Source organism: Streptopelia decaocto (genome assembly GCF_964273445.1).
Source record: "Streptopelia decaocto genome assembly, chromosome: 3".
In the NCBI taxonomy this organism is placed as follows: Eukaryota; Metazoa; Chordata; class Aves; order Columbiformes; family Columbidae; genus Streptopelia; species Streptopelia decaocto.
In genome coordinates this window covers 58,485,925-58,513,549 of record NC_138656.1, presented here as the reverse complement: position 1 = coordinate 58,513,549, position 27,625 = coordinate 58,485,925, and the positions used below count along the sequence as shown (strand labels likewise).

Here is a 27,625-nt window from a genome sequence, read left to right as displayed (position 1 = left end):
ACAGATGGGGTGGGTTTTGTTTGAACATTTTCTTCTGTTATTTTTTTTTTAAACAGATAGATTTTGACAAGGATCAGACAAATGCCTATGCTTCTGTTGTTCTGCCACCAAGTTTACTGAAGAATTTGAGTCAAGACGAGTTTGAAGTTATATCCAGGGCTCAATTTACTTTCTTCAATAAAAATGGTCTTTTTCAGGTAAACTTTAAAGTACTTGAAGTCATTTCAGTTAGGATGACTCAAAGGCAGCTGCTAAAAGTTTTGTTTTACAGCATCTCCTAAGTTATAGGAATAAGAAGGTGATAGTAGATATAGGCACTGGAGACAGTGTTATATTCAGAGTGACAAAATAGCTGAAGTGCCCAAGTTGAATTAAAGTCAGTGATTTGACTGCAAATTCCTGGCACCTGGAAGATAAACTTTTTTCTCAGGCTAATCTATTGAAAGCTGGATCCTAGCTGCTTATAATCAGTGTCAAGGCCTCTTAAACGGTGTAACTTCTGTTAAAATGCATTAATGTAGGTCCTTGAATTTCAGTGCAGCCAGCTCTTCTATCAAAAAGGAATTTGGCCTGTAGCACTGCCAAGTACTCTTTCCTTTTCTTTTCCTTAAAAAACTTGGTTGGCACTCATATCCAGCTGACTGCTTATATTCAGTTGGAAACTCTGGGCCGATGGTCATGAGCAAGAGAAAAAATGGTTTTATGCATACTATTCTTATTTTCATATATGTGTTCTTATAAGCACACCGTATTTTAATATGGAATTATTAATACGGATAACAATACTTGTACCTGAAAACTAAAGGGATGCATGTAGACTTGCCAAAAAAATTAGGAAGAGTTTGCAGCTTGAAAAAACAACCAAAACCATTACTATTTTGAAAAAAAAAATGAGTTCATTAAGAAGGAAATATTGTTTCATAGTGAACTGTAGACTAAGCCTCAGAAAACTTGAGTATGTTTTCCCATTAGTATTTCAGGTGACCTTTGGCTCTTGTGCATCCGCAGAGCTCTGTGGTATTGTATTGTCCCTATATTACCGTTTTTATTGGCAGTGTATCCAGATTCTTCAGATAATCTAGACAAGAAAATACACATGACCCTTAGTTGCCTTCTGAAATACACCCCAAAGTATCTTTAACTATTTAAAATAGTATTAATTTTAAGCCTGCTTTTGAGAAAAACAGGATGAATATATTTAATAAAGAAACCAGAAGGACACAGATGTAGGTTTGTTGTAATTGTATAAAATCATATGAAGTCAGAATGTGTCCTTTAATGGTGCTAGAATGTGTTTCTACTACGCCACTGAGAAGCAAAAAAACAGGAAAATTTCCATCTAACTTAGCAACTAACATTTCTTCCACTTTTTGGTGTTTTTTCAAACTATTCATGGGCGACATATTCAACACAATTAATTAAAAATGTGTAAAACTCACATCTTAGTAAGTCTAAAAGTAAAGTACTTCTAAAATAAATAAAGCCTAAAAATGAATTTGTCCTTATGTCATCTCAAACCAAATAACTTTATTGATTAGTATAAAAGTATTTCATACATACATTTATTCCAATTGCAATTAAAAAAATTGCAGTTAAAAAAATTGCAATGCTGTTAGCTGTATTTCTTACAAGCATTCAACATAACAATGAGGCATCATACTTTGCTGCACTGCAACTTTTTAAATTGCAACTGAGAGAATGCTGGTAAGTTTTATCTTGTCATTCATTAAGATCTGATCTTGACATTACTTAGAAGACTTTATGAAAAATTGATGTAAGCTATTCAGTGTGAGATTAATTTCACCAAAGGCAGATGTGTTCGATGTGCACACCTATGCCCAAACTCTTGTCCATGAATTGCCTTCGAAGGCAGTCTATGGAAAAGAGCAGACACCATTGCAATGTGACACATCTCATCCCAGGGCAGGAGTAGGCGTCACTTCCCCAGACAGAAGAGCATAGTGCAATTTGAGACACCTCAAGGTAGAAACGTAGTACTGGCTGACAGATGTGACAATGAACCTGTAAGAGATGTGAGATCTTATGCAGTAGCAGCTGGAGACTGGGCAGGATACCTTAAAGCCTCTAAAATGGACACTTATTTTTAGGCAACCTGTATTCAGCCTAGATGTATAGAATAGGTAAGAGGGATTATATCCTGGATGTGCCTGTTTCCTGTCATTGACCATGTTAAGAATCCCTAGAATGGCTACGTCTGTTCTAGACATCTTAATTTTTTGTGTCTAAAGTTAAATTGAAAGGATCATCCTCAGAAGTTCTGAGGCCTTGAAAACAATGTGCAAATATGATAGATAATGTAATGATTGTCTAGAGTAGACCAGATTTCTGTCATTGACTCTTGTCTCAGCATTGCTTTACTTTGTACCTCTGTACATTTTATTGGCTAAAAGCTTACATCTAACTTTAGCTGAGCCTCATAGCTAAATAAGCAGTTAACTGTATTTTACTTTAATGCACACATTATTTATATTTCTTTCTAAGGACAAGTAAGAATATATTACATTGCCTTCCCTAAAGAGACCATCTGATATTTATTTCTAGTATTTGTTATCTGCTAGAGACAGAATCCACTGAAACCCATAGAAATCTGTCCAAAGACTTTCATAGACTTTGTCAGATGTTGAAATTTGGGTGGTAGCCAAGCAGTTTTATCTTGTTTGAATGCTCAAGAGCTGTCTAGAAAACTGCATTTTAGTTCCTTTGCAATTTTTATTTTTTTTCAGAAATTATGTCACAAAGCTGCAGTCTAATCTGAAATATTGTGTTTGAAAAGTCTTGGATGTGCTTCTCAAGAAATGAAATATTCTTCTCAGGATAATGTGTTCTTAATAACTGAAACTGTTCTGTCTGTCATGACTGGTGGGATTTCATGAGTCCAGTGCTGAGCTGATACCTGACATCTTGTCAGGCTAACAAAACCCCTAGACTGAGGAATTAGGGTGGTTTTAGGAGTTGGCAGCCGAGGTTTTTGGAGGGAATGTGAGAGGCAATATACTTCATTTGACCTAAGATCTACTGCAGACAGTGAGCAAGCTTCCCATAAGGCCAACCAGGCATCTAACTATGCAGGTTTCACTGGAAGTTCATCAAAAGAACGTAGTATTTCCAAAGCATGTGTATTTTAATAAATCATTGATTTCCAAGGAAAACTTTGGAAAATTCTCAACCTGGTACTTTTTAATTGCAGGTTAGAAATGGCATTGCTCAGTGATAACATCAGTCTTCTACTTAAATTCCCATCAAATAAGACCTTGTAAAAAATATTATCTCCTACAGTATGTAACATTGCTTTGAATTTACTACTTCTTAGTGATTCATTGTAAGATAGAGGTTAATTTAGCAACTACACAAAGAAAACAGGTTATTCTCCAATAAACTTTGCATCTACTAAAAAGGATAGAGTTGACAATAAGATAAGAAAGCTAGCTAGTTCGTTCTTGTTTAGGGAAATGAGCTAATCATATCATGGGTTGTTATCTGCCACATTGTTTGAGTTGTAATTTTGTTGGCATCAGACATAATGATTAAAAGGGGAATTTATGCCCTCTAACCTCTCTCTGTAATTGTGCCTATAGATGTTTATGATTCTAGGAAAAATGAGGCAAACCCATAATTTGATTTTATAAACATAATGTTCTTATATTGCATGATAAAAAGTGTAGAAATGCTGACAACTTATTTATTCTGGCACACTGCAAAAAATGAAACTGTGTTCTCTGGTTTTTATGTTATGTGCTGTGTCAGAATTTATTATATTTTTCTGAATCTTTCAAAGGATCCAGAAAATCCTGCCAATTTGACCAGTTTTGTGGTGGCATGCAGTATTGGAAACACAACCATTCAGGATCTTCAGGATTATGTGAAGGTTACAATTAGGCATACCAAAATTCAGGTAAGTCAAGACTGATTAGTCAGAGGAACAGGAATGCAGACTATACAGGTGTTTCAAAAGGATGGACTCAATTTGAAATCACACTGCTTTGAAACTGGGTCCATCTTTTTGAAATACCCTGTATATGGTAAAGGCTGAGTATATAGCCTGATTGATTTAGATGGATTTTGAGTAGGAATGTAAACTCAAATGGAAATAAAAACTCTATAACAAAATCAAATAAGCAAAAAGCAATAACAAATAATCTCTCCCATCCTCTCACATTCCTACTCCATTCATGTTCTGTTAATAACATTTATCTGAAAGACTACTGATTCTGCCACTCAGAGGCAATTTCTGTGCCAATAACTGTAGGCATAACTTCTGTTCATGACCATGTTCATGACCAGTGACACAATGTATTACACTGCACCTCAGAATGATTTATATTCTTTGATCAAACGTAAATGGCTTTGTTCATAGTTCCCCAAGTTATGTTGTTATGTGGTTTTCAGCAAAGGAAGAAGGGACAGAACCACATTGTTAAAAGATGGCTACAATTAATTTAGGGAAATATAGACCACACGCAACCTTTTGGCACATACGGTTTCAGTTAAAAAACGTGTGAGCTTGACTCAGATGTGTTGTCCAGTGGCTACTCCAAAAGAGACAATAGCACTAGAGAAGTTAAGAAAGAAGATGTTGAAATGCAATACCTAGGTAAGTTGTTTAGGTAATGAGAACCTGGTTTGTAATTTCCACAGTTTGATTAACTTTACCTTGCATTTCATTATAATTATTATTTTAAGGTCAGGCAAAAAAACCTCCCTCAGCAGGCTCTTGCACATTTTCAAGGCCAGTTACATAGAGGATTCACTGACAAGTCCTAAGGAGGCGAAAAGCAAAAAGCATTTAGACTCTAAAGATATCATACTCACTGATAACTTTAATGAGACAATAAAATTTCATTATTCTGAGGATGTGGAAAAGGAACAGTGAAGAGGAACAGTGCTCTAGATTTTATAATCTGGGTAGATCTGTGTTTCTAGCAAAATAAGTTCTAACTTGACACCAGACAAAATTTCAACAATCCAAGTGATATTTAGTCTTCAGCACATTAAATGAAAATATATGTAGTAAAACATCTGTTGTAAATGTATATGTTGATGAGATTTATGTCTGAAGAGGTGTAAAAAGTCTACTTTTGCATGTGTTCTTAGGAAGATCCTAAGCCTACCTGTGTCTTCTGGGATATGAACAAAAATGGTAAGTTTTAAAATACGGTGATTTCTTTTATGTGGGGAATAAAGGTGTCTAAGTTTTAAAACCACTCACAGTCTTGACCCTTTTCACTTCTTTGTTTCTTAATCCTTGCAGAATTAGATGAAGTCTTTAGACAGTATAATTTCTGCTGGTTAGTACAGTTATTTGTAACAACGGATGTTAAGTATTCTTTTTAAAAGTAAATTTGTTTAATATTTGAAATTTGTAGATTAATTTTCTCTACTTTTCTGTATCTGATAGCAATTTTTCACTGATCTGTGTGTATGTGCGCATTACATAGTAATGCTACTCAGATACATTAATGGTTCTTAGCCATACTTCAACTGGTAATTTTAAAAATGTTGGGTTATTTAACTGTGAGATTGTACCTGTTACAAATTTTAAGCTGTTTTATCTTCTGTGTCAGGTTAGGAACTACATTACACAAACCTCATGCACCTTGTAAACGATGAGGTCCTGTGTGAAGACACACATTAACAAGGCAGCATTGTAGCCCATTCTTCATTGCTACTGCCTAACCTGTGTGCATTGTTATGCTCAGGCTCTTTGCCCTTTGCATAGACAAAGCCATTCTCTGGGATGCCTTTCCAGATCTTTCTATTTTAGAAATCACTACTGAGATGTTACTCTTCCTTATGATGAAACAGAGTGAAGAAGTATATGCCCTTATCAGTAGAATTTGGGGTGGAGGAGTTTTGTATGAAGGGTCTTGCAAGAAATAAAATTTGCTACTCAAAGTTGTGCTTGAAAGCAGAAAATTCTGAAGAACTGAGGACAATGCAGAAGGATAAAAAAAGAGTGGGAAAAAAATCTGGTTAAGAAGCTAAACTTAAGAAACACATCAAAGGAGAAACACACAGAGAGGAAAATATTCTCAGTGTCTGCTTGAGTAGGGGAGAGTTTTAAGTGGTTTTGCAATATCTTCAGAGTCTCCTGAGAGACTGTGTTTTGAATTTGAGGTAAAGTTATAGGGCTTGTAGATAATTTGCTGGACTTGGCCTGGAGTCATGCAAAAATGCCTTTAAGAGTTCAGAGAATATGAACTATTTCACAAAATTAGTTCGTGTTTTAGCAGGGGAGAAAAAAAGAGAAGAGAGGTAATCAGAAATACCAATTTTGCTTTTTAACATTTAATTTTTAGAATTAAAATGTTCCTACTTATTTTTCAGTCACCTTTTCAGGTGGGGTGAGTAGGGGACAGTTTACTTCATGTTTTTCTTAAGGCCACAAAGGATAATAGGGATTATCCAATCTGACCACCTGCATTACATGCTGTAGAGAGGAAGGGCAGGACCTTCTGCTCCTGGGCCATAAACACTTTCATATGCCTGGGGATATATGGGTGGGAGGGAGACAGGTCCAGGCATCACACTGGTGTGGTAAAAAGGAGTCTAAAACAATCGTATTGTTTGGGAAAACTAAGTTGTGTCTAAACGCGTGATCCACATAGTAGGTCTTATTCATCTCTCCTTACACAAAAAAATTCCTAGCTTTATTATAGATCTCCATACATTGTTTCTGCTCAGTAGGCCATTACTGGGACACTCATCTGGTGTGACTGTCTGCAGAAATGAGGAAATCTGGCATTTGCATCTTTCCTGATTGATTTTATGGTCACTCATTCAATTTGAGAAAGCACATCTGCGTTTGCACAAGACAAAGTGAGAAATGTGTTATAAGAGATGGTGACATGAGTTTGTTGAAAATTATGGTTTCTCTCATTTAATTTCCACAGGTGGCAATGGTGGCTGGAACCCTATGGGCTGCCAAGTGGATGCAGAGTCCAATGAAAATGAGACTATTTGCTTGTGCAACCACCTCACCCACTTTGGGGTCCTAATGGTAGGCACAGTCACCGTTCACTAAGTTATCTTTCCTAGCGACTCCAATGCAGTTTTTGTCTTGGGTCAAGACAACTCTCATTTTTATTACTTGGGTTATTCGTTGTGCACAGTATTTTTAATAATAATACATCGTTTTCCCCCTTATTGTCATAAAGTTATCTTTTCATAACAAAATTGTTAGTGATGATAAGGATTCAGGAATAAGGTAGTGAATACAGTTAGTAATGAAAGTATATTATTAAAATTATTATTATTTTTAAATGGCTTAATATTATAAAACAAAAAGTAAAATATGCCCTTAAGAGTATTCTAAATTTTGAAAATATTGTACTGCAGAACACCTGGGGTTGAGACTTCTGAGCGATACCAAAATACGAATAGCATATTATAACATCAAACTTCAAAGCCAGGACACAGTTCGGTCAAAAAGAGGGTCAGGGATTGTAAAATCAAGGCCCAGCAGTAACACTTCCACTAGCAAAACAGACAAAATTGATCTTAATGAGTCCTAAGGTGCAGAGGGTCCCTGTCATTTCCCTTAACAATATAATCTGACAAAAATGACATGCAGCTGAGACAGGAGGGTGTAACAAGAGAGAAATGAATGAGAAACAAGTCTAGGTAGATTTGAAATTTCAAGATCAGGAAAGTGGGAAGTTGTTTGCAGAAAAAAAAAAAAAAAGAGGAGAAAAAGTTGAGATGCCATTTTCTGGAAAAAAAAAATAGAGACTTATTTTGTTAGGGAAAACAGTCAGGGAAAGAAAAATGTCCTACAGTCAGTAAAACTGCTGATGAGGATGAAAAGTGAAAGGAGCACAATTATTTCCATTCATCCTGAGATTCAAGGGGCTAAATTTCCCCTTGCAAATCTAGGTTTCAAATCTGACAAGATTTATATTTGTCTAATGTCAAAAAGTGTAAAGCTACACCTTCTTTTGCAGAAGGTGTAAACCAATACTTGCTGTTTTCTTATAAATGGCTTTAATCAGCTTCAGGCATGCCTTGCAATAAAGCATTCTCTTGGAAACAAATCTGCCCACTGAAGCCTGGTATGAAACATGTCACACTATTAGAGCCTTAAGCAAAGTCTCCAAACTGGGTGGCTGATATAGGTAGAGCAGAGCCTACCAGAGAGATGAGAGGGATCCATACAGAGCACTTCAGCCTCAGGAGCATAACTCCTCTAGCACTCAGATGCCTCCAGCAATTTCCACATGTGAAGTGGTTTAGAGAGAAAAAGTCCCAACATGAAAAGGTTGGAATACTGCCATCTTTTCTTAACGTTTAGTGAGTTTTTATGCACCGTAATGGGCTAAAACTTTTCTTTCCATCTGAAATTAACATTTTTGGCCTCTAAAACATACTTGCAGAAATGGCATTTGCTCCTGATCCCAACAATGCTCCTAGAGGAAGTATTTGGGGTTTGATTTCACTTCTTGCAGTGACACATGGGACGTAGCCACACAAGGGAGCCACATGCACTGACTTTTTTCAGCTTTGGCCTTCTAGAGCCTTCTTAGTAGAGCTGCTGGCTTCACGTCATACTCAGATGAAAAAGCCACAAGCTTTTTGTCTTTTTGCAAGCTAAATTGTGGTCTTGTTTCACTTTTCATCGTCAAAGGGAGGAAAAAAAGGCTTTCTTTAGGATATATTCAATGAGTCCCTTCTCTTCCCCGAATGCTTTTGTGACAGTAGGAAATAAGGCAGAAGTTCTTTGAGTTTGGGCTGCATTCCAATAGATTTTTTACACAGTTTTGGCCCTTCTAATTGCTTTTCCATTTGAATAATCTTTTGCAACTTTAATTTATATATTAAATTCTTTTAAAGTAACACTCTCCTTATATACATATATTAACAAATTGTCATATAAAGTTGGGACAGGGTGTAAAAAGCTGCATACCATGCTCTCTTTTCCCTATGAATAGAGTGTTTTGTAGTGTTTTTGTGGTTTCTTTTTGCTGGATAATTTTGCTAGGGACAACAGTGACACTGGCTGTAGAATGGACACCATTATATGTCAGTATTTGCTCACATTTACTCCACAGTGATATAGATCCAAACATTCTAGTTTTTTTCTTGTCCTTAAAAAAGGAAATAACACTGGCATTTATTCTCAGACGATACTATGTGGCAATTACAGTTGGACAGAAAACTGGAAAAAAAATCCTCAGAATGTTCCTGCTTTGTTTCCAATTTTTTTAAAATGTTGTCTTGGTCACTATTTTTCTGACCAGTTCTATTTTTAACTGTAGTTTGCATGTCAAAACAGACCATAAAACCAAAAAGCAATCTCTTGCCCTTGGTTTCACCCATAGATGATTTGCTACATCGACTTCTATGATCTTTTAATAATGAGAAGTGATGTCAGAAAGTCCCCAGAATGTTGCACATTTCACTATGAATACTTCTAAGTTACATTTTCAATGCACATTCAACATAAATATCTTCTTAAAGAGAGTATTCTATGAGCAACCAAACTAAAAATTTAGAAAAGGGGAAATTTTTCCAGAGAAGGACATTCAAGTGGCTGGTAATGAGTTATAAGGATCAGTATCAGGCTCCGTCTTTCTGCTGATCCCAGCAGTTGTAATACTTTAAGCACAATGTTTTCAAGAGCTATGGGAAGGAAGTGAGAGGTGTAACAACTAAAGACTAAGTATACTCAGTAAACATGAACCCTGAAGTCAGGGTTATAGTAGTATTGCCAAAGTGCTTTTGAGTTTTACTTGACTAATTACCAAGAAATAGTGTTGTGCTCCTGGAAAAGGTGTTTGCTAAAACTGATGCCTCCTCCTCCTCTCTCACATAGGACCTTCAGAGAACAGCTACACAAATAGACCCACAGAATACCAGGGTCCTCACCTTTATCACTTACATTGGCTGTGGAATATCTGCTATATTTTCAGCTGCAACTCTTCTGACATATATTGCATTTGAGTAAGTATTAGTTCTATGAAAAAAATCACAAAGGAAGTACCTTCGTGTAATGAATAAAATAAATTAGTAATATGGTTGGCACGGCTTATTTGTCTGGGAAAGGAAATAGTGTTTCAAAAAACAAAACTAAACAAAACAAACTGTAAAATCATCACAATGTTGTAAGTGGAAATTTCTTTCAAGGGGATATAAGTTCAGACGCTTTCCTCCGATTTCCACTGTGTTGTGCTGCTCAGGTCAGTTAACAAGGATAATGTGTCTCTTTGAGAGTACAGTACCCTCTAGATCCTGAACAGATATACATTATTTTAAAATCCACAACCAGGCTTTTTTTAAAAACAAAACAAAACTTGCCTCTGTGAGCAGGTCCTAAATAAACAAAAGAAAAAAAAGTAAAAAGAAATTTCCAACTAGAAAAATTACATTCTAACGCTCTTGAGGAGGAAATGGGAAGAGAAATAAAATTGATGTGAAGTGTTACAACAACTTTAACAGCAGTCCTACAGAAATGTGAAAGTGACAGAAGAGAATGCAAAAATTTTGAACTGATACAGTTCTGTGGACAGTGAAAAGAGAAAATGAAGTCATAACAACACAAAGAAACCATTCTGCCTGTAGCAGGACAGGACGGAGTAGCTGCTCAAGAAGGATAGTTTGTTGTGAGGCAGGAAGAGGATTTTCAAGTTCCAAACATCTCTAACTATTGCACTCCTATTGTATTACTTATGGTAAAATGTTCTGGTCAAAGATAGCCAAAGTTCACTTGCTCCTCAGTTCATACATTTATATGGGTATCAGTTAAAAAAGAAAATTCAGTCTTCCTAAGATCTTGTTAAAAAAAACAACCAAACAAAACCCCACCAAAATAACCCAAACCAAACAAAAACAAACAAACAAACAAAACAATGCACCACAACAACAACAAACAAACCACCCTCCCCCCCAAAAAAATGCAGAAAACAACAAGCATGTACTGGACAATATATTCTGAAAAATTAAGCAAAGTTCAACATTTAAAACGTTAAGAGATGAGTTTCTGGCAGGCTGTGTTTTGAAAGTTTTATTTTTGTTATCTTCAATTTCCATTTAAACTACAAACCACATCGTATTATATTTCATTTGAAAGTTTTTTAATAATAGATCAATTGCTAAAATACTGTGGCAGTTAATTAGCTCAATAAGGACCCAAATAAGTGGTAGTTTTTCTCCACTGCATACAGCGGAAACGTTCAGTGATATCGCACAAAAGTACATGTCACTATGCCTTATTGCCACAAGAGCTTACAGCTAGGAGGAGATCCCTGTGCTTTTATTTACTCTGTAAACCAGTAAACCCAGTTGCTGTATGCAGCTTGGGTGATTGAAGCTAATTAATCATGTGCACCTGTATTTCTTCTGATAGGAAGTTGCGACGAGATTATCCATCCAAAATCCTGATGAATTTGAGCACAGCCCTGCTCTTCCTTAACCTGATCTTCTTGCTTGATGGTTGGATTGCATCGTTTGACATAGATGGCCTCTGCATAGCAGTAGCTGCACTTCTGCACTTTTTTCTTCTGGCCACCTTTACGTGGATGGGACTAGAAGCTGTTCATATGTACATTGCTCTAGTGAAAGTGTTCAACACCTATATACGGCGATACATACTGAAGTTTTGCATCATTGGCTGGGGTGAGTTCAGTAGATGCAGTGTTTACATAGCATGTATTTGAAATTATTCTGTATAAAAACTCTCTTTTACAAATGCAGAGCAGAATCAAAACGAGTCCGGCATTCCTTTCCCCCCGCCCTGCGGCCGTGCTGGCGTGCAGCGGCCCTCTCTGCCCCCAGGCTCCCCTCTGCAGTTCTGTGCAAACACACCAGAACTGGTGCTCTCTGTCCGGAGCAGCTCACAGCCCGAGGAGAAGCAGAGTAACCAGATAAACTGGTCTTACTTTCCAGAGAGGCCAGAATGGGAGAAGGGAAATGTTAGTGCCATAGCAGAGATGGAGAACAGTGGCACACAGTGAATTCAGAAACTTGAAGTTAATACAAAGCCTATGGGGATCTTTGCATTGACTTTCAAAAAGCTTTCAATCCAGCTTAAAGTTTCTTGCTAACAAGTACAAAGCCTATGGCAGAATCAGAAACAACCAAAATTTCCTGAGCTTCAACATGGTGTTTAAACCACAGAGAGATCCTGCCTTAAGCAGTGTACAGTGCAGGACTGAAATGGAAAAATGTAAAATAGAAAAATAACTGCGAGGCTCAGGCTGCAAGGCTTTTATTCTTCATTTTTTTCTATATCAGGAATCTGTGCCTTCTGCCTGAATGCACATATTGTGTTTGAAATAATACAACACAATACAAAACCATTAACCTCATGGCTAGAGCACTGACCTCAGTCCAGCTGATAATTGATGTCTTTCCATCGGCAACTAGCATCCTCTTTGGCAACCTCAGCAGAGGACAAGGACTGAGTGGTCGGAAAAGCAAATTAACCTCTTCCCCTTTGAATCTATTTTGTCATAGCAAGGATAAGACATGTAAATAAGCCATGTCAGGAAACATGTTTCTTTTGTGTGTTGCTGCACCACTCTGCACAGAGTTCTCTTCTGCACAGTTGTTAATTTTACCAAAATATTCCCTTTACCTTGTTATTAAAAAATATAAAGTTTGCTTTATTTTTGGGTGGGCACAATTTAAGGATATATAATGCTGTGGAAAAAGAGAATACTTTTACAGTTGAGAGAAGCAGTTGAGAAATTACAGGTTCAAGTTCATGTTCCCCAGGCTAATCAAGTGACATTAGTATCTCTGAAAAAAAATCCCTGAAAAACATCCCAATACCATCCCTCCATTAAATCTCGTTTTCGTAATAGTTTGTTAATCTTCTGTTCACTATATTATGAGAGCCTGGGTGCAACTGCAAATTTAACGTTGGGTACTAAGGGAGTTTATTTTACTTTAGTTTCCATATTATGTGCTAAAATAACATTTTCTACCTTACAGAACTTTATGAGGCTTATTCATTGATACCCATTAAGTACTTTGAAAGATTTATACATTGGTACTTTTTAAAACATTGTTTCCTGCTAATTCTCTGTGCAATTCTTCTGACATCGAACTACCTCAACATACTCTGTACTAAAGCAATAGGGATGGAGACATCAATAATCCAGCTTTGCGTGGTGATTTTGAATGTGTAGGAGATCTGAAAGTAACCTGCAAGCTTCCCTGTGTTACAGGTTTGCCAGCTCTGGTGATAGCAATTGTTTTAGCAAGTGCTAATACAAATGCAATTAATGTTTATGGCAAAGATTTATATGGCAAAGATGCTAACGGGCAAGGAGGAGACGACTTGTGAGTAGTTCTTTTAATGTCTTACAATTTAGCATTTACAATCCGAAAAATTAGCATCAGTCAGTTTGCTTTGAAAAACTTAGAGGTACACTAAACAAGCAAAGTGGGCAAAATAATCTAAATTGTATGAATCCGAAGCATGAAAAAGGCTATAAGAAAATGGGAAGGAAATCTGCATTAAGCAATGCCAGGCACAAACATTTTTCTAGCAAAAAAAAATAATTGATATGTTTTGTCATGAAAATAAAATAAAAATATCTGTCTTGGTTTATCTTAAATGAAAGCAATAGCTTTTAGGTAAGAGCAAAGAAAGAAGTAGTATAAAAATAGTCTCCTTTGTAAACAAAACAGCCTTTTGTCAATGTTGTTCAATAGCTTTCTATGTTCTTCTCTTGATCTCCAGATGCCAAAATTTTTATATGACTGTTACCTCATCTTCTGTTCCATTCCTGGCAAAGCTTCATAATGATAAATAAAAATGTAATTCTATATTTTTTTTAAAGTAACATGCTAAGCAGTCTGGCCATTTGCTGCTAGAGGAATAAGCTAAATCTCTCACATGTCTGACTGTCAAATGGCTACCTCAAAGAACTCTCCATCCTGCTGCTTCTCCTCAGATGTATGAGTTCTTCTTTAGCTCAAGAGACAGAAACTTGAGATTTTGGCACTGGAGATCCAAGTTGGCCCATTCTGTTACTAAAGTGTCCTGTGCTTCACACAGATGAAAGTGGTGAAGCTACTCATACTGAGTCTAAACTTTCCATGATGGGATTGCAGTTCCCACAGCTTGGGGAGGTCAGATTTCCTTTTTAATTAGTTTTACCTAAAATGAGGTACAACCATTAGATTTCTGAAATCATAATACTATGGGCCATAGTCACTTAAGTTGCCACTGTGCTATTTACAAACAGAAAATGTTTCATTTTAAAGTATAGCTCTGCATCAGTTGTATCAGACATACACTGATTTTCCTTGTAGTCTTATAAATAATTGGAGTATCATTTGCACTATCAAAAAAATCTTGATATTTTTGTATTTTTTTACAGCTGCTGGATCAAGAATGATATTGTCTTTTATGTGACTTGTGCCGGCTACTTTGGAATCATGTTTCTGATGAATGTTGCCATGTTTATTGTGGTGATGGTGCAGATCTGTGGCAGGAATGGGAAAAGAACTAATCGGAGCCTGAAGGAAGAGATCCTGAGGAACCTCCGTAGTGTGGTCAGCCTGACCTTCCTCCTGGGCATGACGTGGGGCTTTGCCTTTTTTGCCTGGGGTCCCTTAACTCTTGCTTTCCTTTACCTCTTCTCAATTTTCAATTCATTGCAAGGTAAGCTGAATTTCTGTTTTGTGATATTCAAGCTGTAGCTGTTCTGGGACATATTGTGTCCAGTGATTTGACTAGGGAACTCAGATCCAAACTCTCTGGATATTTACTTGATACTAAACCATCATTAATTTGTCCTTATGTAGAATAATGATACCAACTACATATGGGTTGAATATCTTAGTTAAATTAATTAATGTTTCAAGGTCTTTTCCATAAAATGGGCTGTATTATAAACAGTGCTATTCCTAGCTAGCAATCTGTAGTGATCTCTGTTGAGATAGATCCTGTATGGCCTTCAGTATTTCCTTTCACTGATTATAACAAATCTAGGAAGCCTCTTTCCTTAGTTTATTCCTGTAGGGAATCTGTAAAGCTCATAATTGTTTTATTAAGGAATGAGAAGCTCATTAAAAAAATTCAGTCCTGTTGCATTGTGGAGAGATATGGGATATTCTTTGGTTCTTTAAGGAAATTCCAGTGACTGTTATAGTTAATTTTTGTTTCCTTTACTGAAGTTTTTGAATCTTTTACTTTTCCAGTGTAGTTCATCCTTCTGAAAAATGCTGTAAATTGTAATCGAATGGTTATAAATTACAGAATTACATAGCCAACATTTAAAAGAATTTCAGCTCAGAGCTAAAATTTGCGTGTGTACCAAATGACGTAAGAATCTCCACCTCCGCTTGCTCTACTCGCTAATAAAGAACAACTGAAAACATAACAAAAAGAAAAAGCCAAGAAGGACACAGGAGGGGCAGGTGTTATGCCACACAAATATTGAGATAAAAAATAAATTTTCCCAGAGTCGGCATAGTATATTTCCCTTATGGAAAAAGTACTTAATGTTACACTGTGTGGATTTTATCTGTTACAGTTGAGAGGTATTTACTGCACTAAAAGATTTATTGAGTTTTCGTGGAAAGGGAATAATGTTGTGGATTTTGGTTTGGGTCAGTTTCAACCTAAAATGCTAGGCAAAATGGCAAAAAATGTTTGGATGTGGTGTTCTTATTTAGTCTTTTTCTCCAAATGACAGATTCTGATACTCCCCTAGCAGCATAATGAAGTATTTGCAGCATTGTGTCTGTGTTAAAAAATCAGAAGGGCCTAGAGAGATTAGAAGTATGGGAAAAACATGAAAAAGGATTAAAGCTCTGAAAAGCATGCCAAGGATCAAATTCAACAAGTTCTCAGTAACCAGAATTTCCAGTACAATCAATTAAGCTTGTATGTGCAGAGTACACACAAGGTTGACCACCACTGCTCAAGTCTCTGTGGGATAATAGCAGTGTTCAATGGCAAATGAATATTTGGAAAGCACTTAAGTCAGAAGACGAAACTAAAAAACCTGGGCAGTAAATGCAAAAAGAAGAGTGATGAACTTTTCCTCGATTGTGGTAGCAATGATGACACAGTATATGTTCAGGCACATCATATCAAGCACAGGAAGTTATATAACAATCCTATATCTGAAAATGCTTATTGCTGTGTCCAAAAGAGCCAGATGAAGCTAAATAAACAAGGAAGAGAATATTTATAATCACAAATAACTGGTGCAGTGCACACAAAGTAGTAAGGGAATGGAATGGAACAAAGAAAAAAAATTTAGGATTTGTATCAGAAAGCATTTCCTAGCGGCAAAAAATAGTTCAGCATGGCAAGTCTTTCATCAGTATTAGCATGAGCTTAATTATTGAGCCCACAGTAAATATGTTTATTCTCTCAAGTTTTTGAAAACTGCGCTAGTATTTTAAGCTATACCTGCAGCCTCCATCAACCTAGTTTTCTGTGCACTGGCAGTGAAAAAGTTAATTGCAGCAACTACTAGTGTTACTGTGCTTCGCTATTTCATCTACATAGGAAATTATTTTTCTCTCTTTGATGCTCAGAGTAAAAACTCTGGGAACATCTCTTTTTTGGCTGCTCATTTATATATATGCCTGGGCAAGCCAAACACTTTCAAGTCAGAGCCAAGCTAGAGCCAAGCCTAGGGTCTGATTTGGCTCTGGGAAACAAAACCAAAGCTGTATTACTAAAGCACATTGTAAACTTAATGAATAATGAAATACAGAGAAAAAAATTCAGAGACCAAGCCCAGATAGGGCAAAGGCAAAGTGCTTAATGCAGTACATTTGGTTTGTATTACTATAGACATACATATTTTCCTTTTAACCATTCAGGGTGTTCCTAACATTCATCACAATTTAATTAAGTATCAATTTAGGATGTTTGTAGCAGTGTAAAAGTCTTAAGAAGTACTTTGGGCCACAAACAACTGCATATCTCTAAGTCTGTAAGAGCTGCCAGTGATTGCATTGGAATTACTTGGTGCTTAAAACAAATAACACACAAATATTTTACTAAATACAAACACAGTAACATAATACAACAGAGCTTGCATATGGGATGCATTAAGGTATGTTTGCCTTTCTCAAATTGTGTATTATTTCTTTCTTTTTTCCATGATCTCTTGAAAAAAATTGCAAAAAATGTGTTCCATGGCACAACCTTTACCTAAATTTAACTGATCTCAGTGGTCTTATCCTGGCCTCATGGCTACAAGCAAATGCAAGTCCAATTCAAAGGCAAACATTCATGCAAGAGTTGACCTCAGCACTTTGGAGGGGAAAGGATAATTTTATGCTTCAGAGCATTTTTTTCCAAGCTATACCCTGCCATTGTGTTTCACCAGCTGAGACATAGTAGGCATTAGTACACGGAGCTATTCATTATGATCATAAAGAACAGTCTTACAGGATGGCACTTAGCCCTGTTTGCCCACATTACGTAACGTTTATTCATGTTTAAGATATAATCATGAGGGATTTGGCAGTAACATTTTGCCATCAGGTGTTCAGCCCCAGGTTGGCTCTCTCCCAGTGAAAAAGAGTAAAACAAGAACAGGCCAAGCCAGAGAATGATGGAAGATTCCACAGCTGGTGCCTGCCTGGGAAGTGCCAGGAGCATATGAGATTTCCAGTTCCTATATTTAGCTCCAAAGTATCTCTGTAGAATGATGAAATCCTACCATATGCCCCATAAAGACCTTCTTTTCCACATGATAGATGCTTATCTTTTGTCTTGAAAATAAAAATTATACAATTGCATGAGAAATATGGACTCTACAAAAACATTCTTAAACACATTTATTGCATTTGTATGCACAAACCAGGTAATTTTCTTCAGAAATAAGTAGCTGGACAGCTAATTAGTACTTGCGAACATATTCTTACCATTTTCATAATCATTTCAAGTACATGCATGTGATGCACATAAATCCAAGTTGCTTTTTCAAGGGACTCTTTAGTGCCAATTACAAGACATCTGGTTTTAAAAGAATATAGCCCACAGTTCTGTAGAAGTGGAACAGGAGGAGATAAAATATGTTCTTGCTAATATAGTTGTGTCTGTATTTACTTTGCAATCTGGCTCTTGCAGTTCTCTTGGGTGCAAAATATTCATTTAGTTCTAAGACAAAACCTCTTAATTGTTTTCCTTTAAGACTGAAAAAAAAATAATTAGAAGATCCACACTGAGCTGAATCTAAATCAACAGTATCAATAAAAGGGATCTGGTTCTCTCTCTTCTGATATCTCAGACACTCATATAGCAGCTAGATGATGCGAAAGCTTTGATTCATGTCCATACTTCTTAAATGAGGCATAGATGACAATAAGAAAACTTTAAGATGTTTTTCCTTTGCTTGTACTTCATAGTCTTTTGTTAGCAGATTATAGTTAATCTGTTTGTGTATTTACAAATACGTGTTTCATTTGTTGTTCATTTGCTTTCGTCACAGGTTTATTTATATTTGTATTCCATTGTGCTATGAAAGAAAATGTGCAGAAACAATGGAGAAGACATCTCTGTTGTGGCAGATTCCGACTGGCAGACAATTCAGGTAAAAGCAATTCATAACTTCTGTCCTTAGATACCGTAGTCCATAGAAGTCCAGGCGAACAGTTTGTTATGTTATTTTTAATATAACACAATGTAAGCCAGAGATGTGGAAAAATATATTAATCATACGCTGTCGCTTAACTTCAGTACTAACAAATTGCCAAGGGACTTTTCGGATATCACTTCATAAAAGTTCTCAAGTCTTCTCTTTCAGTCTTCCATTGAAGGCAGTTGATAAATTTTGCAGTGTTACGAGCATGGTTTTGGAAGGCCCTTTATGTAGGCCAGTATGTTGACTGAATTGTGTAGACTGTTAGGTTGATGTAGGAGCAAATCTTAAAAGGCAGGTAGAAATACTTTTGCCTTGATCTTTGTCTTTTCAAACTGTTCTGTCTTTCACCATATAATTCAGAGAGACCATTAGAGACTCAAAACATAATAAATTCCTTTAGCTGAAGCCTGATTGGGTTACAGTATCGAAGTTCATCTTTACCTGTGACTCTCAGAAGGAGAACAGTTGGTTTGGATGCTTTGAGTTATAACACTGAGGACACTTTGTTTATAATCGCCTTTACCTTTGGCCATCTCAGATGGCATTAGATTCCTGCATTTAGGCAACTAGATCTTGGTTTGCTTTATGACGTAATGATTTTGGACTATATAATTCTTGCTCATATGGTTCTTGCTCAACGAGCAGGGTTGAAATCTAAAGTTGATGTAAGGTGGCATCAGCTCATTGCATAGTGAGTTAGGCCAGTCTATGCCAGATAAAAGCAGTGCTGCAAGGCCTCTAAGGTTTGTTTCAAGGTTTTAAGTAACTGCTTTGCCATCAAGAATTTTGCTTTGTCTTGCTCTGTTTTGTTTAGGGAATGCATTCTCGCTGTACGCTATGAAACATTTATGCTTTCACTTTGTAGTAAGAAAACCTGATTCATGATTTCAAAGAGTTAATACAAATTAGGAAAAGTGTATTCATTCTGATCAGGCATCCAGATCGTTTCATATGTTCATTTTCCATGTGGTTCAATGCTGTAACTCCTGAACTGGAAAAATCAGATGGCTCAAATTATTTCCAGATTTTTATGCTGCTGTTGGGCGGCTTGCGGGTATGATAGAAATAAAAACCTGAAGGATTTGAGTACTTCAGTGTTATAGTTAATGTGCTGTCATTACGCCTAGCATTAACCAGTCCATCACCACCAGCTGGTTTTATTCTCCATGAACCTAATACAGTTTTCAGGTAGAACAGTGAAATATATGCCAAATATGAACTTACATATCTATCTGATTTAAGTGTAGTTTAGGGTATGCTATGATAGAGCAAAGTAACAAGCAAGTCAAAGCCTTGCAACACTGCAGATCAGATAAATAGTAAACTATACCCTATAGCAATTATTTAGGATAAAATATTTGCTTTGACTTAAATCAAGGCTAGCATGGCCCATGTGTCTTTGGGTTGGACTTCTCTTTTGTGAATTTAATTACAGGATGGTGAAATACGGCAACGAGACTAAAGTGTGAAACTATCTGTACCAGCCTACAAGTATATGATACAGAAGTAGTTAAGATGCATTTATGCTACTAGCATTGAGACACATGATGAGTTTTTCAGTGTCAGTTTTCCTCAATAATTTTATTGGCATTAGTTATTTTATTTAATTTTGGAAGTCATTCCAGTATATGATCCTGTTGTTTTAATGGTTCGTACAAAACTCTTCAAATGTAAACTATTAAATACCCATTAATATTCATTGTTATTAATAGTGCACCAATATGTTAATCCCTATATCAAGTGCAAATCCACTAGTATTTAGTATCTACCTTATCAGATCATGCGCTCAGACAATAAAAGCTCTGTAAATGCTCCTATTCATCCCTTTCCTGTCCATCCCTTCAGATTTCTCTGTTCAGGTGATGAAACTTTGGCATCTTTATACCACTGCAGATCTTCGCTGCTCTCCTGCATACTGGAAAGCTGGCTCTTACTTACAGTTCTAACATCCAACAAAAGGATATTTAGCATGTTAGAGCTACCAATTTGAACTAATGTAGTTAATAACAAAGTAAATCAAGTTGGAATCATTCTTGTATTTCTTAAGAACCAAAGTGGCTACCTGACAGGAAAATGATAGGCTGCAATAAGTAATGTTAAGAAATGCATCTGATACTAGAAATGTTAATAATTGAATAAACTTTGCATTTATTACTGATGGTAATTATTTATGTAAAACTTTTCAATCATTTTTAGATTGGAGCAAAACAGCAACCAATATTATAAAGAAGAGTTCTGATAATCTTGGAAAATCCTTATCCTCTAGTTCCATCGGCTCCAATTCAACCTACTTAACTTCCAAATCAAAATCTACAACAAATACATATTGTAAACGAAACAGCCATACAGGTGAGTTCTTGCCCTGTAACACAGTGCATCTGTAAATATGTAGTTTCATGTTAAATGTACAGTAGGAATTTCTACCTAAAAGTTAATATGAGAAAATGTCACCAATTCATGTATTTTCACTCTTTTCAAAATATATGTTCCTGTTTAATAAGAATCTTAACCTAATATACAATACATCCAATATATAGTTCTGATCTGAGTATGTTCCCACACTAAACAAAGTAGGTGTGACAAAAGCAAACCTTCCTTTTTCTATAGCACTTTCACCTCTTTGGCTAAAAGAAGGTAAGTCTTATTAGCCCATTGTAAACCCAAGAGTAGCCTAAGCACAGAGGTAGGACACTCATCACCCAAGTTAACATAAAGGCTAGCAGAACAGCTGGAAGTAGGCATCAAGTCTTCTGAATCCTAGTTGATTCACTTGGTCAAACTGCTTCCATTTCACTGCAACACATTTATGGGTAAAGTGACAAGTGGAGGCTACTTGGAAATGGGTACTGTCTTCCCCAGATACGCATTGTCCTTCCCTTCTACGAATAGCAAGCCATATCCACTGCTTATTTATTTAGATGTCAGTGGTGATGTAGTAAAAGGGCCCACCTGTATTCCACTCATGCCATGAAAATGTCCTTTTTTTAATAACACATTAAAGGAGCTCAAGAAGAGAGGGGCTGGAATGATTTGCAAGTCTGTTTGCTTATGTTTCAGATAATATTTCAGAAAATCACTTAAATAGTTCCGATTTTTTTTGTTACTGGGTTTTTGTGAACCCATGTTTTTGTCCTGTATGAAGTCACATAACATCACAGAATCTTCTTCCAAAACATAGCAGAAATAAAATCTGCAGACATATTTAACCCAAAGGTGTATTTTCTTGCTTTAAAATATTAGTTAGAAGCAATGGTTTAGATATTAAAATTCCCATTTGTACTTGTGGCAGATCAACCTTTAGACCGTTGGCATTGGGATTAACAATCAACATATACTTAGATGTTTTGTGGGACTCTGGGCTTTTTCTCAGTCTGACAATTAAAGAGACTTAGTGCTGGAGGTTTTGTAATGCAGTCTTGAAGCAAAACAATAAACCAGTTCCAGATAAAAAGTAAGTTAGAAGAACCTTGCAGTTAGGAACATGCTCATGTACTTTTTTCAAAAGTGGTGAACTGTCCCATGTATAAATTATTTACTAGAAGGGATTATAGTTGGGAATGTAATCATAGCTTGTCATGTGATATTTATTGGACATTAAGGGAATATCACAGTTTTCTCTATATTTTAAATATTTTAATAAGTTTTGTTTTGACATCTGAAAAAAACACAGTTACTTGTGATAATCCAAAGGAATTTTTACTAAAGTTAGGTTTTTTAATACTGGCGTATGATCTCATGTGTTAAAATAACAAAAAATAACACTAAGATTCTGGTATTTAATACCGCTAAACTTCTCAGTTTGATGTTTTAGCTAAATTACAGTCAAATAATGTGATAGCTACATGTCTTGGCAGCTCTTGTTAATATAATTATAATGTGCTCCCTGGAATTGACACAAGCATTCATGTGTTTGTGGTATAGATAATGTCTTCTAAGGCCCTTTCCTCATCAGTGGTGGAGCATTACAGGTAAAGTGAGAATTGCTTTTGCTGAATGCATGGGTTGTACAGGGTGGAGGGATGCCACTTGCATGATGTCCTCATTGACACAAAGAACTTTGCTAATCAGAAACTTTGCTTATTTCTCACTATTACATCTTGTGCCACTGATACTAAATCAAAAATAAGTGTGCTTCCAGCTCTGGGTGTCTGAACTCTGCATGGGGCATGGAGCATTTGGAAGATAGCATTTTAGAAAACAGACCATGTCCTGACATTAATGCCTGCGTTACAGTAGTTTGGGGGAAGAAGAATAGGTTGAAGTACGCATACACAAAACATACATCAAAAAGTAAAACCAATCTGATTGAGTCTTGTAAAAACTTTAAATATTTTTAAAAGTTATTACAGCAATTTTAAGATATTGTATTTCTATGTGTACTATGGCCATTATGGAATTAGTCTTATAGCCATTGTTTTTTTCATATCCAGTCACACCCAAAATATGTGTGAATGACAAACTATATATGCCTGAAAGCCTAATTCAACTGCTGGTTGAATGCAGAATGCACCTACTGGGATACGAATATTGAGTGAACCCTACCGGGTGGACAAAATAAATCACTTTGGCATCTTGTGGCACTGCTGTCTCTATGAGACTGACACAAACTTTTTATAGATACTACATAAATACCATATTATAGTCTACTATGAGTTAGAATTTAAGATTATTTCTGCAGAGAATTTAGGCATACAGCTCCTATTTGCTTCACTGATATGGGATTTTAACCCTGTAATTGGGTGTGAAGCCCATTGAGCTAAAAAAAAAAGGCCCCACTGCTTTCAAAAGCCTTACATTTCAAAAGCCTGCGCATGCAAATTTCATGAGGAAATAACTGGTAAAATCACTGGTAAAATAACTGGTATTTAACAATTTAATGATGCCTTGTGAAAAAAAGTGTACGTGTCTGAAAGGAATTCCAAAAACTTTACCTAAAGACAGACAATTAACTTCTCATCATTGTAATAAGATACTCAGTATGTAGAAAGACTTCAAAAGACAGTACCATTAGCTAGTCAAAACATTTGAAAGGCACACATAACTCAGCAGTTTACTGTCGAACATGGAGTTATTTGCTACAATTCATGGACATTCTTGCGTGCTTTTAAAAAATCATCCTGATATGCCTAAACATGCTTGTTTCTTTTTTTCATGAGTAAAACTGTTTTGATTCCTCACTCTGCAATCCATTTCTCCTTTGTAACACTTTATACTCATCTATGGCTTGATATTATGACTTCTGCAGGGGTGGGTTACTTTTCTGTTTATTTGTAATTAATTTATTTCTGTAAGAAAAAAAAAGGCATGAAATAATAGTTTCAGTAATATGCTAATTTCTTAAATGATCCTTTACCAAGGAATTTTTTAAGGTGATTTCACCAAGGTCTTGTAAGCAGCAATCGAAAATGTCACATGTAGAAACCATTGCTTCACAGGTTACTCCCATTTTATGGTCAGCTGCTGATGGCCCAGACCTTGCTTAGGTTAAGAGAATTAATTACAGCTGTATTCACTGCAGTGGAAGAGATAAGAAAGCTCTTTGGGACAACGTACTGGAGCAGATGAGGCACAGGCTCCTTCCTGCTCATAGCTCGCTCTGTGAGCTCTACCTACTGGCCGTTCTCCGAACAGCAATACCGTCAGCCCCTGAAGCAGGCTGAACCAGCCCGGCTGGGAATTTGCCTTGCTCCTGTTTTCCTTTCAGCTGCACTCGTGGCTTATAATACACGAACTCTGGAGGGATGCGAGTTTTGTGCATCTTTTCCTCCCCACAGTTGTTCGTTCTGTACCTTCCGCATGATGGAGAAGACTAAGTGATTCTAGGCAAGCACAAAGTTTAGGCCACTTTCAGCTCTGGTTATCTGATTTAAGACGCAAGTCATCTTCTGCTGCGTTCTGCACAGAATACATAATTTCTGTGCATAGCTTAAAATCTTCACTGTTTAAATAATTAAATCAATTTACTGTCACTTTCTGCTGCTTTATCATGTGGGTATGTTATTTACCAGATGTTATGGAGGTCACCCTTTTTCCAGTGCTGTCAAAATGGTTTTAATTTGTAAGATTCAAAGCATCAACAGTAAATTAATATATAAAGGCTCATAGGAGTCAGTTACACTTTAGGCAAAATAGTAGGGGGATAATTTCAAGAGAGACCTGAGAGGTCTGCCCACAAAACCAGGTGTCTGAAAAGAATTTAGAAGCAGCAATGCCAAGCCAAAAAATTGTTTGTTGGCTTTTAGGTCAGCAATTTCATTCAGCAGTAGAGGCAATTGAAGGCATATCTATGTGGGAGTGACATGCCTCTTAAAATATTAGTTTGCTTAAGAAACCTTAACTTCTTGTTGTTGATTTTCCTTTTCCTAGAGAATGTTTTTCTTGACAAGCCATCTTCAAAATTTGCCCAAGAAGATGGAGAACAGACATCAATCATCCCTGTCCACCAGGTTATTGACAAAGTCAAGGGATACTGCAATCCTCACTCCGAAAATTTCTATAAAAATATCATCATGTCTGACACATTTAGTCACAGCACAAAGTTCTAACTGGACTTCTGAATTTTTTGAACCAACAGATGACAAAAGTCTGCCTGGAACTGAGAATACTGGATATCATAGAATGTGACCTATTTACTTTTTTTCCCAGTTTATAATGTTCTCCTGGTAACAGCTTCCACTCAAGGACCAATTCTCTGTCTTTTTACTGTTGTGGAGAAAGACAATTTTCCACCATGGTATTGAGCTGTTTTCAAATGTGTGCCAGCCAACATGATGTCCGGACAGCTAATTGTAATCCTGTGTAAATATTTTTTAAGACTGAAGAGCCACACACCTAACTCTTAAATTATACATTCCAAACAGAAGCAAGTCTTGACTCCTGGAGAAAATAGCAGACATGTCACCCAATACAGGCAAGCTCTTATTGAACAGTTTGCTGATGGTCTTTTTCTTTTGAAGAATATGGATTTTCACTACAACACTTGTGCGATTCTTGCTTCTTGACTGTCTAGAGCTGTCCGTTCTTTATTCATAAGTGAATAAAACCCTAAACCAATGTTAAAGGGTTATTTTAAACCATTTTTGACTAAATAGACCTAACCATGCAAATCTTGCTTACCAAAACACTATGTGCTCTAAATTCAGGCTATTTTGTATCAAAGTACATAGAGAAACACTTACTACATAGAGGTGCTGGCTGAGAAGGGTGCGCAAGTTGTGAGTAACTGCAAATTTTATATATGGAAATGTACCATCGTGCATATGATTCACTCACATTGGTGCAGAGTGAGTACACAGGTAAATCCAAAGTTTACACAAAGTCATTTGTCAACATTTATTCATAGGTATGTATGAAATGTGGCATCTCCCATCACGACACTTGTTACACAATGTCTATGCCAACGTATGTGATCCTATGTTTAATGTTCTTTTTCACTAAATAAATTGAAATACATTCAACTATATATAGATATATAAATATATAGGTAGATCTCTCTCCACCCATTTTTATAGTAATGCACACAGTAAACTATTACAGAGGAAACCACAATGTGTACCACAGAAAATCCAAAAACAATGAACTGTGCTAAAGATTAACTCTTTGTAAGCACATGGGTTCATTTGTCAGGCTTTGTACTTCAGACATACTGTGTGTATGGACACCTCCATCAGGTGGCATTGCAACATTAGGATAACCTGGAGTACTTTTACCAGTAATAAACAAACAAACAAATAAATTCTTTCCGGTCACGTAACGTTATCAGTATCCCTCTCCTGCCCCCCAGTTCAGTGACTTGATTGAGGTTGTTGGAAGCACAGAGTTTAAACAGTGTTCAGGCAACATTAGGGAATTTTGCATTGCTATACTGTATGCATAACAACACTAAGGGGGCTGGGGGGAGGAGTGTCTGTGTGCAAAGAGACAAGAGCATAAAATGCTTACTTGTTTCAGTCTTTACAAATGTGTGACAGGTTAGCATGTGGCCATGACTGCCAAAAGTGCATGTCTCCCCACAATGCACCTCTCACCTCATGACAAGTTTTATAAAAATTGTAACTCTATATGTTGCTGAAGCATGGACCAAAACATCAATAGTATTTTCAAATTATGTTTTCAGAGGATAATGTCTCCTAACAGAAATTTTGTTGTGGGTTTGTTTGTTTTTTTTTTTTTTACCAAAATAGTCTTAGCCAAATTAATTTTATTCTGAAGGTGACCAGAAAGTCACGCTGTGAGATTTTCAGTTGCCAAGCAGGTGGATGTTCAGTGATTAGGGATGTGGATTTGTGCCTTTCTCTGCTCTTTGCACATGCTTTTGCATGCAGAGAGTCTTTAATGCTGTGACCGCACAAATGGCATATTTTCCCTGGCTGGAAACACCAGGCGGGAGGAGGATGGACTGACAGTATTCTGTCCAGAAACACTGCCGTCGCTACACATAACTTAACGAAACCTCGGTCTTGTAACTGCAAAGACTTACTTACATGGTGGTATGAATAAAGTCAACTTGATTCATTTAAAATGTAATTGTTAACAGGGATGAGTGTTATCAGATATCTTTAAGAAGGGAAATAATTTAGGGAGAGATTATGTACAAGCATTTACTGAACTTACATTTTATCATCCCACTTGCTTAACTACTGTAGATAATAGTGTTCATATAGCAGCTTACTGTGAGATTTCTACCTGATTAAGATGTTCAGAAGTGAAGATAAGAAAAACCAAACATTCCTGAAAAAATGAGGAATCGATAAAACATAATAGATTAGTAAAATATAAATAAAAAGCAAACACAGTATCCTGACTGAAGCTGAGCTGTAACCAATCAGTTTAATGGACAGCTACCTGAATTTTTGCTGAATTAAGATTTTTTTTTCTCTTTTTTTACTACCATGTAGTAATCTTAAACTGTCTGTGTCAGTTAGATGCTCTTGAATGCTGTCAATTCTACAATGTAAAGCTTCTACTTTGTAGTTGACATGCTGTAACCTCCCTTGTATATATTTATTTATTTGTGAGGTTAAATGTGTCAAGTATACTTAGCT

General features: G+C 36.3%; 1 protein-coding gene across 5 annotated transcripts in view; it reads left to right on the top strand.

The window, feature by feature from the left end:
• ADGRG6 (adhesion G protein-coupled receptor G6) overlaps positions 1–26,751 on the top strand; it is a 111,507-nt gene extending 84,756 nt beyond the window's left edge. For 4 of the 5 annotated variants that reach the window (XM_082049933.1, XM_082049930.1, XM_082049932.1 and 1 more), the window contains 11 exons: positions 57–197; positions 3,797–3,913; positions 5,113–5,158; positions 6,912–7,018; positions 9,830–9,957; positions 11,360–11,628; positions 13,185–13,299; positions 14,346–14,629; positions 18,429–18,530; positions 20,778–20,930; positions 24,948–26,751. In XM_082049933.1, coding sequence (XP_081906059.1) covers positions 57–197; positions 3,797–3,913; positions 5,113–5,158; positions 6,912–7,018; positions 9,830–9,957; positions 11,360–11,628; positions 13,185–13,299; positions 14,346–14,629; positions 18,429–18,530; positions 20,778–20,930; positions 24,948–25,126 — 1,641 coding nt within the window. In that variant the 3' untranslated portion in view covers positions 25,127–26,751. Of the gene's footprint in view, positions 1–56; positions 198–3,796; positions 3,914–5,112; positions 5,159–6,911; positions 7,019–9,829; positions 9,958–11,359; positions 11,629–13,184; positions 13,300–14,345; positions 14,630–18,428; positions 18,531–20,777; positions 20,931–22,502; positions 22,550–24,947 lie in introns of all 5 variants that reach the window. The other variant, XM_082049934.1, reaches the window with a different exon arrangement.
• Positions 26,752–27,625: the final 874 nt, after the last annotated feature.